Source organism: Astatotilapia calliptera, chromosome 2 (genome assembly GCF_964374335.1).
Source record: "Astatotilapia calliptera chromosome 2, fAstCal68.1, whole genome shotgun sequence".
In the NCBI taxonomy this organism is placed as follows: domain Eukaryota; kingdom Metazoa; phylum Chordata; class Actinopteri; order Cichliformes; family Cichlidae; genus Astatotilapia; species Astatotilapia calliptera.
In genome coordinates this window covers 17992490-18006165 of record NC_137423.1, presented here as the reverse complement: position 1 = coordinate 18006165, position 13676 = coordinate 17992490, and the positions used below count along the sequence as shown (strand labels likewise).

Sequence of the window (13676 nt, the reverse complement as noted above, 5' to 3'; positions counted from 1 at the left end):
TGTGATGCAGAGAGCGAGCAGCAGGTATTCAAACATTCTGCAGGGAAGTCTTCTTACAGAGAAACTGCTTCCTCCAAGGGAAGGGTCCTCGTGTCAGAGTGTGGACAGCCTCTCAAAGAAGCCGAATTAATCAGATCTGAGAGCAAACTCGAACACAAAGATCACATCCAACTTTATTTATTCAGACTTTCCTAACAAAGACACAAATTTCCCAAAGGAACGTCATAACTGTGCCGGCACTGTTAGCGATCCATCCAGAAGCTCGCAGAGAACCCATAGCATCGGTTTGTCAGCTAAAATACCAGCTGACTGATCACAGGGAGGGGTCAGTGATGGTCGGTTTTCACACGGACCTCTGTTTCACAATCAGAAGGTTCGGCACCTGCTGGATTTTAGAAGGAACACGCTTCCATGTTGGCTTCACTCTTAAGATCAGGAAGCTACGTCCAATTTTTAGACTTTATCACTTCTAAACTGACAAGTTATTAATGTGTATATGAAGCAAAGACCATGATCCCACCCGCTGGCTTTTAAAGAGCTCTGTAGTTATCTCAGTGTCCATCGTCTCTCCTGGTCCATCACTCTGTAGAGAAACACAAGCTCCAGCAGCTGTGAGGAGGGTGTGCGTGTTTCCTGAATCAGTAACAGCTCACAGGTGAACAGGATGTATGCAGGTAAACCGGAGGGTCCGTCGAGCTGATCGGTGGTTTCGTGAGGATAATGTCAATACGTGCATGCATTTGTGCGAGCTGCAGATGGAGACTTTGTTTGCTGAGGTCTTCAGTCTTGTGAAACCGCCTGACACTCTGGCAGACAGACACAGACACCCTTAACCTGAAACACTGGCACAGGTTAACGTGGAGTCGAAGTCTGAATAGAACAGAATAGAATTCAGCTTTATTGTCATTGCACATGTCCAAGTAAGGCAACCAAATGCAGTTTGCATCCATCCAGAAAGTGCTTCAGCAATAATACAGATATATTACAGAATATGGATCTATGTTACAGTGTACAGGGTATGAAGGTATGTTATGAATATGCTATAACTACAAGCTACGCACAGTATATGAACAGTCTGTTTACACACCATGAAGGAGGTGGAGCCATGAGTGAGACTTTGAACTCATGCACTGTTCCTTTAACCGCCAATAAAACCTTTACTGGAAAGGCAAGCAGGAGCATTCTTGCCAACCTTGAGACCTCAGAATTAGGGAGACATTCAAAAGGGCTGCTGGGGGGTGGTATATATATATATATATATCGAAATATATCGAAAATATAACCAGACGCTGGCGTAAATTTTTGGCCGTCTCACACTTCTGTTTAATCAGTTTTCTGTTTGACGTTTATTCAGCTGTGTAAAAACACCCGGAGGAACCCTCCCAAGGGATTAATAAAGTTTAATTTAATTTAATCTAATCTAATAACTTATCTCAGCCAAACTGATTTACTCACGAACAAATAAAAACTGAAAAAAGCCAAACAATAACATTTTGAAGTTATCAAAGTGACTTATATATCATGTTTAACCTGATAGCCAAAGACCGCGGGGGTTTGAAAACGATGTGCCGGGAGTTTGCTGTTCTCATCGGCTCAGATATTTGAAGTTTACACAGTTACATTCTTGCCTGAAAATATGTTAAAAGTTTATTTTGCGACCCAGAAAGAGCAATAAGAGTAATATTAAAACTAAGTAGCTGCCACCATTGTTGGAAACCGAAATTGGCTGGGCCGCGCTATGAATTCTGCAATATGGTTTTTCAATTTTGTTGTCCGGGTGGAAAATCGGGAGAATGGAAATTTTCGGGAGGGGCACTGAAATTCTCCCAGAAAAATTGGAAGGGTTGGCTTGTATGAGCAGGAGCCCTTCATCAAAACACCTGATCAACAAACTCTGACGTCCTTTTCTACATGGAGGCCATATCTGCAACAAACAGAGGTGACTCTGAAGGGGGGCGTGGGGTGTACCAGACCATGTTTATTTCACGGCCTTCATAACATTTTCCAGATTGAAAGTGAAATAATATAAAATATTGTAGTAATTAAATTGCATTAACATTTAAAAATGAAAAAATACAAGCTTTTTTTCCACAAGCCAATAAAAATGTATACGGGCCATAAAATTTTTGCTTTTGGTTCTCGGAGGAGGCGGACGCACTTTTTCTCCTCTCCTCTCCCTTATCTTCCCTGCTTAGTTCTTATGTCCTTGTCTAGTCTCGTGTTTTTTGTATTACTTTCCCTGGAACACTGTCTGTTTCTAAAACCTAAAGAGAATTATGGATTTGATCAACTGGTCTCTGAATGCTATTGACACTCTTTTCTCAACGAGAAGTCTGGGCTCGGGAGAGCCAGAGTGCCCTGCAGGGACTTTCCCTGCCGGATACACGATGGACGGGTGGCAGAAATGGAGGATCGTGTGCCTGGCGGGACTGTCGATCGAGGACGCTGAAGATATCCACCTATTCAAAACCATGTTAACAGGGTTCTTGCTGATCGGAGCTGGCTTGGCCCTGGCTTATCGAAGAATTAAGAAAGCGGAACCGGCTGTTCAAACCCCCACAAGGCTGCCCGCTGGGATTGAAACGATGGGACAAGGCGCGACTTCTCAGAAAAGGCTCACTGAAGGCAGCATGATTAAGATCTTGGAGATGCTTACAGCTGCAGTGAATACTCAGAATAACACCTCTGAACATATATTGGGTTACATCAAGGAGAGGCCTGCTCAGAATAACACCTTTGAGCGAAAGTTTGATTACATCGTGGAACAGCTGACTGCGGTCGTGAGTTCTCAGAATCGGGTCTCTGAGCAAAAGAATGACAAGACCACGGAGCGCAAGTTTGATACCAACATGGGGAAGCTCGCAGTTCTCCAACGGAAGATTCAGAGACCAGTGTCGGAGTGTTAAAGAACAGCTTTGAAATTCTCATGAGTTGTCACAAAAGAAAAATGACTATCATAATCCAGCTACCCCTTCGGTGCCAGCCGTGGGCTCAAGGCTGGAGCTGAACAAAAACTCCCTGATAATGACTGTGTTTAGACTGTTCCTTCCCATTCCATGCAAGGCCACCTGGGTTGGCTGGAAGACTGTTTACTTAGCCTGGCAGGGTGAAGGACACTGTCTCAGCTGAACTATGGACACGCACACACATACATATACACTGATAAGCACTCACTGACGCATCACCCTCCCTACCCCGGATCCAACACCACCTCCAACGCTTACCTCCCCTCTGATGTGGATATCGGGTCAGCTGGAGGCGCAGTCGAAGATTGCAGCAGTCCCAGATCAGATGTACACACTGGAACTCTTTCCCATGTTGCTTGTCCGTGTTTATTGTGTTATGGTGTGTTGATACCTGTGCATTCCTGTATTATTCTTTTGTGTTACACATTTCGATGTTTTTTTCCCCCTTGCTACCTAGCCTGACCTGTCTCCCCAATGTGATGTTTGTGTATTGTATGTACGGTCGGCAAGGTCTGTCATCTCGGTTGTGGGCAAAAGACCTGCAACTGACAAATAAAGGCTATCTCATCTCAAACTTGGAGCCACTGACCTGAGGGTTATCAGGGTTATCTTGCTGCAGCATTTTGGATTAACTGAAGGATTTTCAGGGAGTTTTTAGGACTTCCTGATAATAATGAATTACAGTCGTCCAGCCTGGAAGTAATAAATGCATGAACTAGTTTTTCAGCATCACTCTGAGACAGGATAATTCTAATTTTAGAGATGTTGCACAAATTGAAGAAAGCAGTCTTACATATTTGTTTAATATGTGCATTGAAGGACATGTCCTGGTCAAAAATGACTCAAAGGTTCCTCACAGTGTTACTGGAGGCCAAGGTAATGCCATCCAGAGTAAGAATCGGGTTACATAACATATTTCTAACATTTTCAGGGCCAAGTACAGTAACCTCAGTTTGATCTAAATTAAGAAGCAGAAAGTTAGCGGCCATCCAGGTCTTTATGTCTTTAAGGCATTCCTGCAGTTTAACTAATTGGTGCGTGTTATCTGGCTTCATGGACAGATAGAGCTGGGTGTCATCTGCATAGCAGTGAAAATGTATGCTATGTCTTCTAATGATACTGCCTAAGGGAAGCATGTATAATGTAAACAGAATTGGTCCTAGTGAAAAAAAAAAATCATTAAACATGTGACATCATCTGACGTGATCAGAGCCAATAAGAGATCAATATACCGTAGTTCCCCATTTAAATGAGCAGTCCAACAATTTGAAGACATTTGCGTGACAGCCTGCAGTCAGGTGTCCGTTACTCTGTTCTCCTGGGAGCTGCATGGCATCTCAGGTGGCCTCTGTCGACTGGACATGGACAGCAGGGTGACCTTTGACCTTGGGCCTGATGATAAAGATGACATATTCTTGACCAGAGAGTATGTTTTATCCTCAGAATCGCAGTGGCAGCACAAAGTGCTGTGTTGGCCTTTTGCCGGAACTCCGTGGACACGTAGTAGATAATGAACGGGACGATGCAGCTGTTGAAGGTGCTCACCGCCAAGCTCACCATGTACAGTGGGGCAAAAAAGTATTTAGTCAGCCACCGATTGTGCAAGTTCCCCCACTTAAAATGATGACAGAGGTCAGTAATTTGCACCAGAGGTACACTTCAACTGTGAGAGACAGAATGTGAAAAAAAAAAAATCCATGAATCCACATGGTAGGATTTGTAAAGAATTTATTCGTAAATCAGGGTGGAAAATAAGTATTTGGTCAATAACAAAAATACAACTCAATACTTTGTAACATAACCTTTGTTGGCAATAACAGAGGTCAAACGTTTACTATAGGTCTTTACCAGGTTTGCACACACAGTAGCTGGTATTTTGGCCCATTCCTCCATGCAGATCTTCTCGAGAGCAGTGATGTTTTGGGGCTGTCGCCGAGCAACACGGACTTTCAACTCCCGCCACAGATTTTCTATGGGGTTGAGGTCTGGAGACTGGCTAGGCCACTCCAGGACTTTCAAATGCTTCTTACGGAGCCACTCCTTTGTTGCCCGGGCGGTGTGTTTTGGATCATTGTCATGTTGGAAGACCCAGCCTCGTTTCATCTTCAAAGTTCTCACTGATGGAAGGAGGTTTTGGCTCAAAATCTCACCATACATGGCCCCATTCATTCTGTCCTTAACACGGATCAGTCGTCCTGTCCCCTTGGCAGAAAAACAGCCCCATAGCATGATGTTTCCACCCCCATGCTTCACAGTAGGTATGGTGTTCTTGGGATGCAACTCAGTATTCTTCGTCCTCCAAACACGACGAGTTGAGTTTATACCAAAAAGTTCTACTTTGGTTTCATCTGACCACATGACATTCTCCCAATCCTCTGCTGTATCATCCATGTGCTCTGTGGCAAACTTCAGACGGGCCTGGACATGCACTGGCTTCAGCAGCGGAACACGTCTGGCACTGCGGGATTTGATTCCCTGCCGTTGTAGTGTGTTACTGATGGTGACCTTTGTTACTTTGGTCCCAGCTCTCTGCAGGTCATTCACCAGGTCCCCCCGTGTGGTTCTGGGATCTTTGCTCACCGTTCTCATGATCATTTTGACCCCACGGGATGAGATCTTGCATGGAGCCCCAGATCGAGGGAGATTATCAGTGGTCTTGTATGTCTTCCATTTTCTGATGATTGCTCCCACAGTTGATTTTTTCACACCAAGCTGCTTGCCTATTGTAGATTCACTCTTCCCAGTCTGGTGCAGGTCTACAATACTTTTCCTGGTGTCCTTCGAAAGCTCTTTGGTCTTGGCCATGGCGGAGTTTGGAGTCTGACTGTTTGAGGCTGTGGACAGGTGTCTTTTATACAAATGATGAGTTCAAACAGGTGCCATTCATACAGGTAACGAGTGGGGGACAGAAAAGCTTCTTACAGAAGACGTTACAGGTCTGTGAGAGCCAGAGATTTTCCTTGTTTGAGGTGACCAAATACTTATTTTCCACCCTAATTTACGAATAAATTCTTTACAAATCCTACCATGTGGATTCATGGATTTTTTTTTTTCACATTCTGTCTCTCACAGTTGAAGTGTACCTCTGGTGCAAATTACTGACCTCTGTCATCATTTTAAGTGGGGGAACTTGCACAATCGGTGGCTGACTAAATACTTTTTTGCTCCACTGTAGGGCATGTAGAGGTCCTCTCCATCTCCGTCCAGTGAGCTGTCAGCATAGGTGAGGAGGAGGAGGATGTTGCTCGGCAGCAGAAACACGATGAAGACCAGCAGCACCAGTACCGTCACCCGGATGGCGTGACCGTAGAATTTTCCCCCGGCCAGCAAGGTTGCCAACACAGTGCTGTGGCAGTACAGGACGATGGCTAAGGGTAGCAGGAAGCAGGTGGCGAACAGGGTGGCGAAATACGGCAAGAAGTAGTTCTCATGCTCATCCTCTGGAAGCGCATCGTGGCAAGTGGTGATCTGCAGCGTGCTGACTTCGTAGGTCTGCCGTGACAGCAGCAGTGGCAGCATGGCAACCAGAACCACTGTCCACACCACCAGTGACATACACAGAGACACCTGCTGGCTGCGCAGAGTCCTGGCGCGAAATGGATGGACCAAAGCGATGTATCGGTCCAGGGACACAAAGGCCAGACACCACATGGAGCCGTACATGTTGCCGTAAAAGATCGCCATGACAAAGCGGCAGAAGGGCTCGCCGAGCTCCCAGTTGTTCCCCCGGAAGTGGTAGACGATCCGAAATGGCAACGCCATGAGTAGCAGGCAGTCGGCCACCGTCAGATTGATGAGCAGCGTGGTGGACGGCAGCTGTTTGGTCCGGAACACCAGAACCCAGAGAGCCAGCAAGTTGGAGGGCAGACTGACCACAAAGGCGAACAGGTAGAGGATGGGCAGGTACAGGTTGGTGGCTGGAGCCTGGATCTCCTTCAGCTGCTTTTCCTTCAGAGTTGTCCCATTACAGGTAGGACTGAGCCGGAAGGTCCGCAGACCTGCGGGGACACGACACACATCAGAGCGTAACAGGTCTCCCCTTAACCCGCTAAAACTGATGGGAGTGCGGGCACTCCCATTGGTTTTAGGTCAAACTTTAACCATTTAACCACTGGCTCAATTGCAAAATTCCAACTGTTCCTGAAAGCAGCAACTCTGCGCTTGCATTGCAAGTCGCAACATCCAAATCTTGGCAAATAACACAGAAAACAACAAAAACAAAACAATTTTAAAAAGATGGTAAAAAGAACTCAAGAACCCAGATGACTGATAAAATGTCTACAGCTCCATCACACTCACTCACTCTCTCTTCTCTCAGCCAACCTCTGTCTTTGCAGGGTTGCCTGAGGGTACCGTAATGACTCCAACTTTACTGAAAAAGCGAAGAGTCGCTGCTATGAGTCAGTTGTCTGTGAAGCTTCTCAGTCATCCAGGTCATCGTAGTCAAAGGAGCTTGCAAAGAAAAGCGTCTGGACTTCTTTAAGTTACTTGAAGATGTTTCACCTCTCATCCGAGAAGCTTCCCCACTCCTGCTCCAAAGCCTAACCTGTCGCTGCCATCGGACAGGTGTTTTTTTTTTTTTAAATATCTGTAACTCAATTGAAAGAATTCCAGCTGTTCCTGAAAGCAGCGACTCTTCGCTTTTTCAGTAAAGTTGGAGTCATTACGGTACCCTCAGGCAACCCTGCAAAGACAGAGGTTGGCTGAGAGAAGAGAGAGTGAGTGAGTGTGATGGAGCTGTAGACATTTTATCAGTCATCTGGGTTCTTGAGTTCTTTTTACCATCTTTTTAAAATTGTTTTGTTTTTGTTGTTTTCTGTGTTATTTGCCAAGATTTGGATGTTGCGACTTGCAATGCAAGCGCAGAGTTGCTGCTTTCAGGAACAGTTGGAATTTTGCAATTGAGCCAGTGGTTAAATGGTTAAAGTTTGACCTAAAACCAATGGGAGTGCCCGCACTCCCATCAGTTTTAGCGGGTTAAGGGGAGACCTGTTACGCTCTGATGTGTGTCGTGTCCCTGCAGGTCTGCGGACCTTCCGGCTCAGTCCTACCTGTAATGGGACAACTCTGAAGGAAAAGCAGCTGAAGGAGATCCAGGCTCCAGCCACCAACCTGTACCTGCCCATCCTCTACCTGTTCGCCTTTGTGGTCGGTCTGCCCTCCAACTTGCTGGCTCTCTGGGTTCTGGTGTTCCGGACCAAACAGCTGCCGTCCACCACGCTGCTCATCAATCTGACGGTGGCCGACTGCCTGCTACTCATGGCGTTGCCATTTCGGATCGTCTACCACTTCCGGGGGAACAACTGGGAGCTCGGCGAGCCCTTCTGCCGCTTTGTCATGGCGATCTTTTACGGCAACATGTACGGCTCCATGTGGTGTCTGGCCTTTGTGTCCCCGGACCTATCATGCGAAGGTATGCATGATAAGGTGGGGCCAGGTTTCACAATGAACTCACCCGAAACTCTGGCTGATTGGGACCCACACCCAGTTTCACACCTTGGCTCAGGCGATTAGAGGATCATCAGGGGGTCCTTTTGTCCCCCTGTGGGGGGATACTCCCACTAGGTTTATATCTGGGACTCTCCACCATTTGACCTTAGAACTGAAGAAGCTTCTCGGATGAGAGGTGAAACGTCTTCAAGTAACTTAAAGAAGTCCAGACGCTTTTCTTTCCAAGCTCCTTTGAGTATGAGTCAGTTGTGGCTAAAAGCTAAACTTCCTGTGTTGGGTCCCTGAGTTTGTCTGACTTGCTGAGTTGTTGTTCATACTTTGGGAAACTTCATGATCAGCCTGAATCATCTACGGCAACTTCGCCCAGCGTGGCTGGGCACCAGTATCAGATTTTCTGTTTGTGCTCAAAGATTTAACAATGTTACACAGAAAGGTCATGTTGCTCCTGCGAGAACCATCATCACTGAACGGTGGCATACTGCCCAAGTTCATTCCAAGATGGCTGCCGAGTGCCAAGACCTCTTTTAAAAAGACTTTTTGGAGCTTGTCGTGTCCTGTTAGCTGCACTTCCTGCTTCCTTTGAGATAAAACTGGACAGCTAACAGAGTGCTCTGTGTTTCTGTTCAGCAGGAACTTCCTTCTCTCTGCAGACCTCTGTATCTCACCTGTCTGTTAAAGACCCACTTTACTTTGGATGAACGCTAACCTTTTACATCCCAAATGGTGAGCTGTGGGATTTTGTTATTACAGTGTACAAAGACACAAAAAGTTATGAGTGAACTGTGTTGGTACTTTACATGCACATTCATTTTCCATAAAGGTTTCCACAAAGCTTCAGTCAAGGGGAAGTGGATGTGTTTGCACAGAGAGGGCTAGTGAGGGGGGGTTGTTGATGCCTTGTGATCAGCAGTCCAGACAACCCACCGTCACAGAGAAACCAGAGGGGTGTGACCACAAACAAAGTTCAGGACAGCTTCCAGCTACTCAAACCAATCAGAGATGTTGTCAGATGAAATCTATAAAAACCATAAAACTCTAACAGTAATTAATGTTAAACCACGATTTGAATGGATGATTTTGTGTCTGAGCGCGCTCAGTGCTGCTGTTTATTTCTAATGTTTATTTCCACATTAGAGCTGTAAGACTTTAAACTGGATCCATGGGAACGTTAAAGCTTCCTGTCCCACAGGCTGATGAAGGAGACCTGGAGATCAGGTCAGAGTAAAGTCAATGTGATTGGTTGAACAGGTGTTCAGGTGTGTTCTGTGTTTCCAGAGACTCATCACCAAAATAGAACCGTGTTCTGCATCAGCACATGATCACATGCAGGTTCAGACAGACTATAATTGATCTTGGACAAGCCTGTAACTTCAGAGACATTTACAATATGATTATTGATTAATGATTGTTGGATGTATCCTTCGTGGCCCAGTGTATCCCAGAATTGATAGCGCGGCCCAGCCAATTCCAGTTTTCCTGTTTTTCAGCTTAGTTTTAATATTACTCTTATTACTCTTTCTGGGTCACAAAATAAACTTTTAACATATTTCCAGGCGAGAATGTAGCTGTGTAAACTTCAAATATCTGCTCGGTTTATCAAGATATCACATATTTGTAAAAGTGCTCCGATGTTTTCTGAGACGTCTGTTACCCACCCGCTCCATAGGGCACATCGTTTTCAGACCCCTGCAGTCTTTGGCTACTCAGGTTAAACATGATATGATATACAAGTCACTCAGATGACTTAAAAATGTTATTGTTTGACTTTTTTCAGTGTTTTATTTGTTCCTGAGTAAATCGGTTTGGCTGAGATTAAAGTTATAGTTTTCACACAGCTGAATAAACGTCAAACAGAAAACTGATATCACAGAAGACCTTACTCCAGTGTCCTGTTATATCTTAGCTAGCAAGGAGCAGACGGCTGAGTTTATTAAACTCCTCCGAGGCAGTGGTGCCGTAAACCTAGACTGTCCCATTTCACAGCCGCTCACTTTCGGTGCTCTCGATGTTCGGAGGACCCGGCCCACGTAGACCGTGAAGGCTGGGTCCTCAGGAGGATGTGGCCTCGGAATTGGGGCACAGCTTGTGTCTGTAAAAAGTAATTATTTAAATAAAGTTTACATTGATTGAACAGAGGCGGTGGTTTACGACACCAACTATGCCATCTATAATCCAGTTTTGAGTTCCCTCCCCAGACGCCTTAACGCCCACTCACATCCTGGGCCATCTGACCTCAGGAATTCGCATGATAAGGTGGGGCCAGGTTTCACAATGAACACACCCGAAACTCTGGCTGATTGGGACCCACACCCAGTTTCACACCTTGGCTCAGGCGATTAGAGGATCATCAGGAGGTCCTTTTGTCCCTCTGTGGGAGGTTACTCCCACTAGGTTTATATCTGGGACTCCCCACCATTTGACCTTAGAACTGAAGAAGCTTCTCGGATGAGAGGTGAAACGTCTTCAAGTAACTTAAAGAAGTCCAGACGCTTTTCTTTGCAAGCTCCTTTGACTACGATGACCTGGATGACTGAGAACCTTCACAGACATTGATTGGTATTGGTATTACACACATATACAGCCGGTCCTAACTGAAGGTCATTTAATAAACACAGCAGGTGTCTCTCCATGTCTGATGACCTCCCCTGGGGATCAATAAAGTATTCTAATTCAGTTTAATTTGAGAGGTTTGATTAAACATGTGAATTTTATAAAAGTGTCTTCAAATGCACACAAAGTATTTTCAGACTTTTAAGTTTGTACATGTTTTTTCTCTGCTGTCTAAAGTGTCAGTAAATGATCGACCCTGAGGAGGAGGCACTGCTTCCCTCTGTAAACACTGTGCATCCTCACTCTGTTTAAATGCCCTCAGGTTCAGAAAGCTGCCAGTAAAAACTGTCAGCCTGCCTACGCGTTCACGGGAAGAAGAGAAGAAGACTCATGGATGGCCATAAAAGGACATTCATCTGTGGGGTGAGGAAGAAGAGGAGAGACGCTACAGACGAACGCCAGCAGGCAGACGAAGAGCAGGAGAGTCCCAGTGAGCCCCCTCATTGTTTTTCTTCTTCTTCTTCACTGAGTCACAGCTGCAGCAGATGTTTTTCAGCTCACCTCAGACTAGTACTGACAGTACTCTCTCCCAGTATCAGCGGTACTGGTAGTATTGGTAGTAATGCTGTCAGCAGTAGTCCCGTCTGTGGTCTGAGGCGTTCTGTCTGATCTCAGAGCTGCTGTGCTGTCCCCTCCCCTGGTGATGCAATCCAAGTGTGTGTCTGTGTCTGGTATGTGTGCCTCTGTGAGGACCCGTGCGTGTCTTCCTCTTCTCACTTCAGGCTAGCTGGTTTTGTTTGTAGACTTTTAAAAACTGTTATGTCCTCAGAAGTATAGAAGTCCTGACGTACCTGCTTCCTACTACCTCCCCGCCATCCTCTCCACAACCCACACCCAATCAGAGCTCAGCGGGGCAAGCTGCGTTTCTACTCTGAAGCATTTTCCACTTTTACTGCGAAAAGAAAAAATACATTAAAAAACTGAAACAAGAAACTCTGAAAACTGAAAATCAAAAACAAAACTGAATAAACAACAAAACCTGTAAAACATGATGAGGCTTACCTGCACTGCTCTCACCTGGCCTCACACTGACGTCACACTCAGACGTGCAGCTCTGCTTCAGTCCTCAGAAACTAACTAGTGAGAAACTATCTCCATCTTCCCGAGCGGTTAGCAGCTGATAAGCAGACTTCCCGTCTGTGGCTGATGCAGAAGTTTAGGGCGTTGTTCATGTCTGATGCTCCACACGAGCTCAGGCTCAGATGGCCTCTGTGTGCCCTGCAGAGCACAGCAGGAACATCTGGAAGGAATCATAAAGCAGGAGCTTGAAGAAAATTAAAAATTCAGAGCAAGAAGAAAAGACGACAACACTGCACAGAATAAAACCTGAGAAGGGTCAAAGGTCACCTGCAAAAGAGCAAACTGGACTTTAGCTGCTCTGAAAGGAATCAGTGGCTCTCAGGTCACTAAAACAACCTCATGTACTGCATTTACATGCACAGGTAAGAGTTTATACAGGAGTGAGATATTTCAGGACGACTGATCTCATCACAAACACTCATGACGCTTCAGCAGGTCTGCTCCAAAGCAGGGCACCAGCAGCGCCACCTGTCTGATTTACCTGAAGCCACACACACACCTGTGAGCTGCTGTCGGTCAGACTGAGCCCACCTGCATGTACTGACGGTGTCCAGCAGGGGGCTCAGTCTGACCGCCTGCTGCTGCTCATTCACGTTGCACTGTTACAGGGTCATTCTTACTATTCGGTGCCATTTGAGTCCTAATGACATAATATGGTATATTTAGTGTAAAACTTGTCTAATGCTTATTTCTAAACCATTTTCTCGTATGTTTAACCCCCCTCTACCATAGAACACATTGATATATACACAGGATAAATACATTAAAAGTAAATTACTTTTATTTTAGCACAAGTCACTAAAGTCCTATGTCCCCAGTCATGCTTGCTCGACTTCAGTTACAAATATAACTTAAAAAAAAAAAAAAAATCTAGATTTTTCATCATTTCTGGATTGGCTTATTTCTAATGTTCCTCATCAAATGTTCTTTTTTATTATTAATGCATGTTTAATACTTAAAATCTTTAAAAAATGTTGTGTCCCTGAATCAACTGTCACCCCTGTTACTCTGATAAGAATTCCATAGAACACATCACCTGATTATTCTTTTAGTCACATGACACTCCCAGATGTAACATATTTTGGAGGGAAAACTTTCAAGAAGAAGACGAGTAAGTACCACTCTTTAATCAACCCTTTTTTCAATGTTTTAGCAAGATTTTGTAATGTGGCAAAGCATAACACGTCCAACCTGTTACGCTTATTAATAGTGGAAACAATTTTTTTTTTGTAATTTTTATAATATGGCTAATAAACATGTTAAAAATGGTTCTTAGTGGTCACCATGTACTAGCTTGTTGTTCATCATACTAGTAGTAATGGCTAAGTTTAGCATAAAATCTCCCCCCTGTTACCGTCACCCCTGTTATTGCTATGTACTGTAACAGGGGGGGACACATGGTAACAGGGGTGACGTAAGATGATAGAAGTTTAGTGTTTAGGGTTATTTATACAAGTGTGTATTGGTAATTATTATTAACCTGTATATATATACACTTTTAGAAGATTTTGAATAGTATACATTTTTCAGGGAATGGCACCAATGTCTGCTGCGGAGAAGCAGCGGCGC

General features: G+C 45.0%; 1 protein-coding gene across 1 annotated transcript; it reads right to left on the bottom strand.

Moving 5' to 3' along the window:
- Positions 1-3758: 3758 nt before the first annotated feature.
- On the bottom strand, positions 3759-7133 carry LOC113032730 (proteinase-activated receptor 4). Its single transcript, XM_080308754.1, has 3 exons — positions 7102-7133; positions 6142-7020; positions 3759-4530 (listed from the first exon to the last, which is right to left on the bottom strand). Exons 1-3 carry the CDS (start codon positions 7131-7133, stop codon positions 4272-4274), a joined length of 1170 nt encoding a protein of 389 aa, XP_080164880.1. The 3' UTR covers positions 3759-4271.
- Between the last annotated feature and the right edge of the window lie 6543 nt (positions 7134-13676).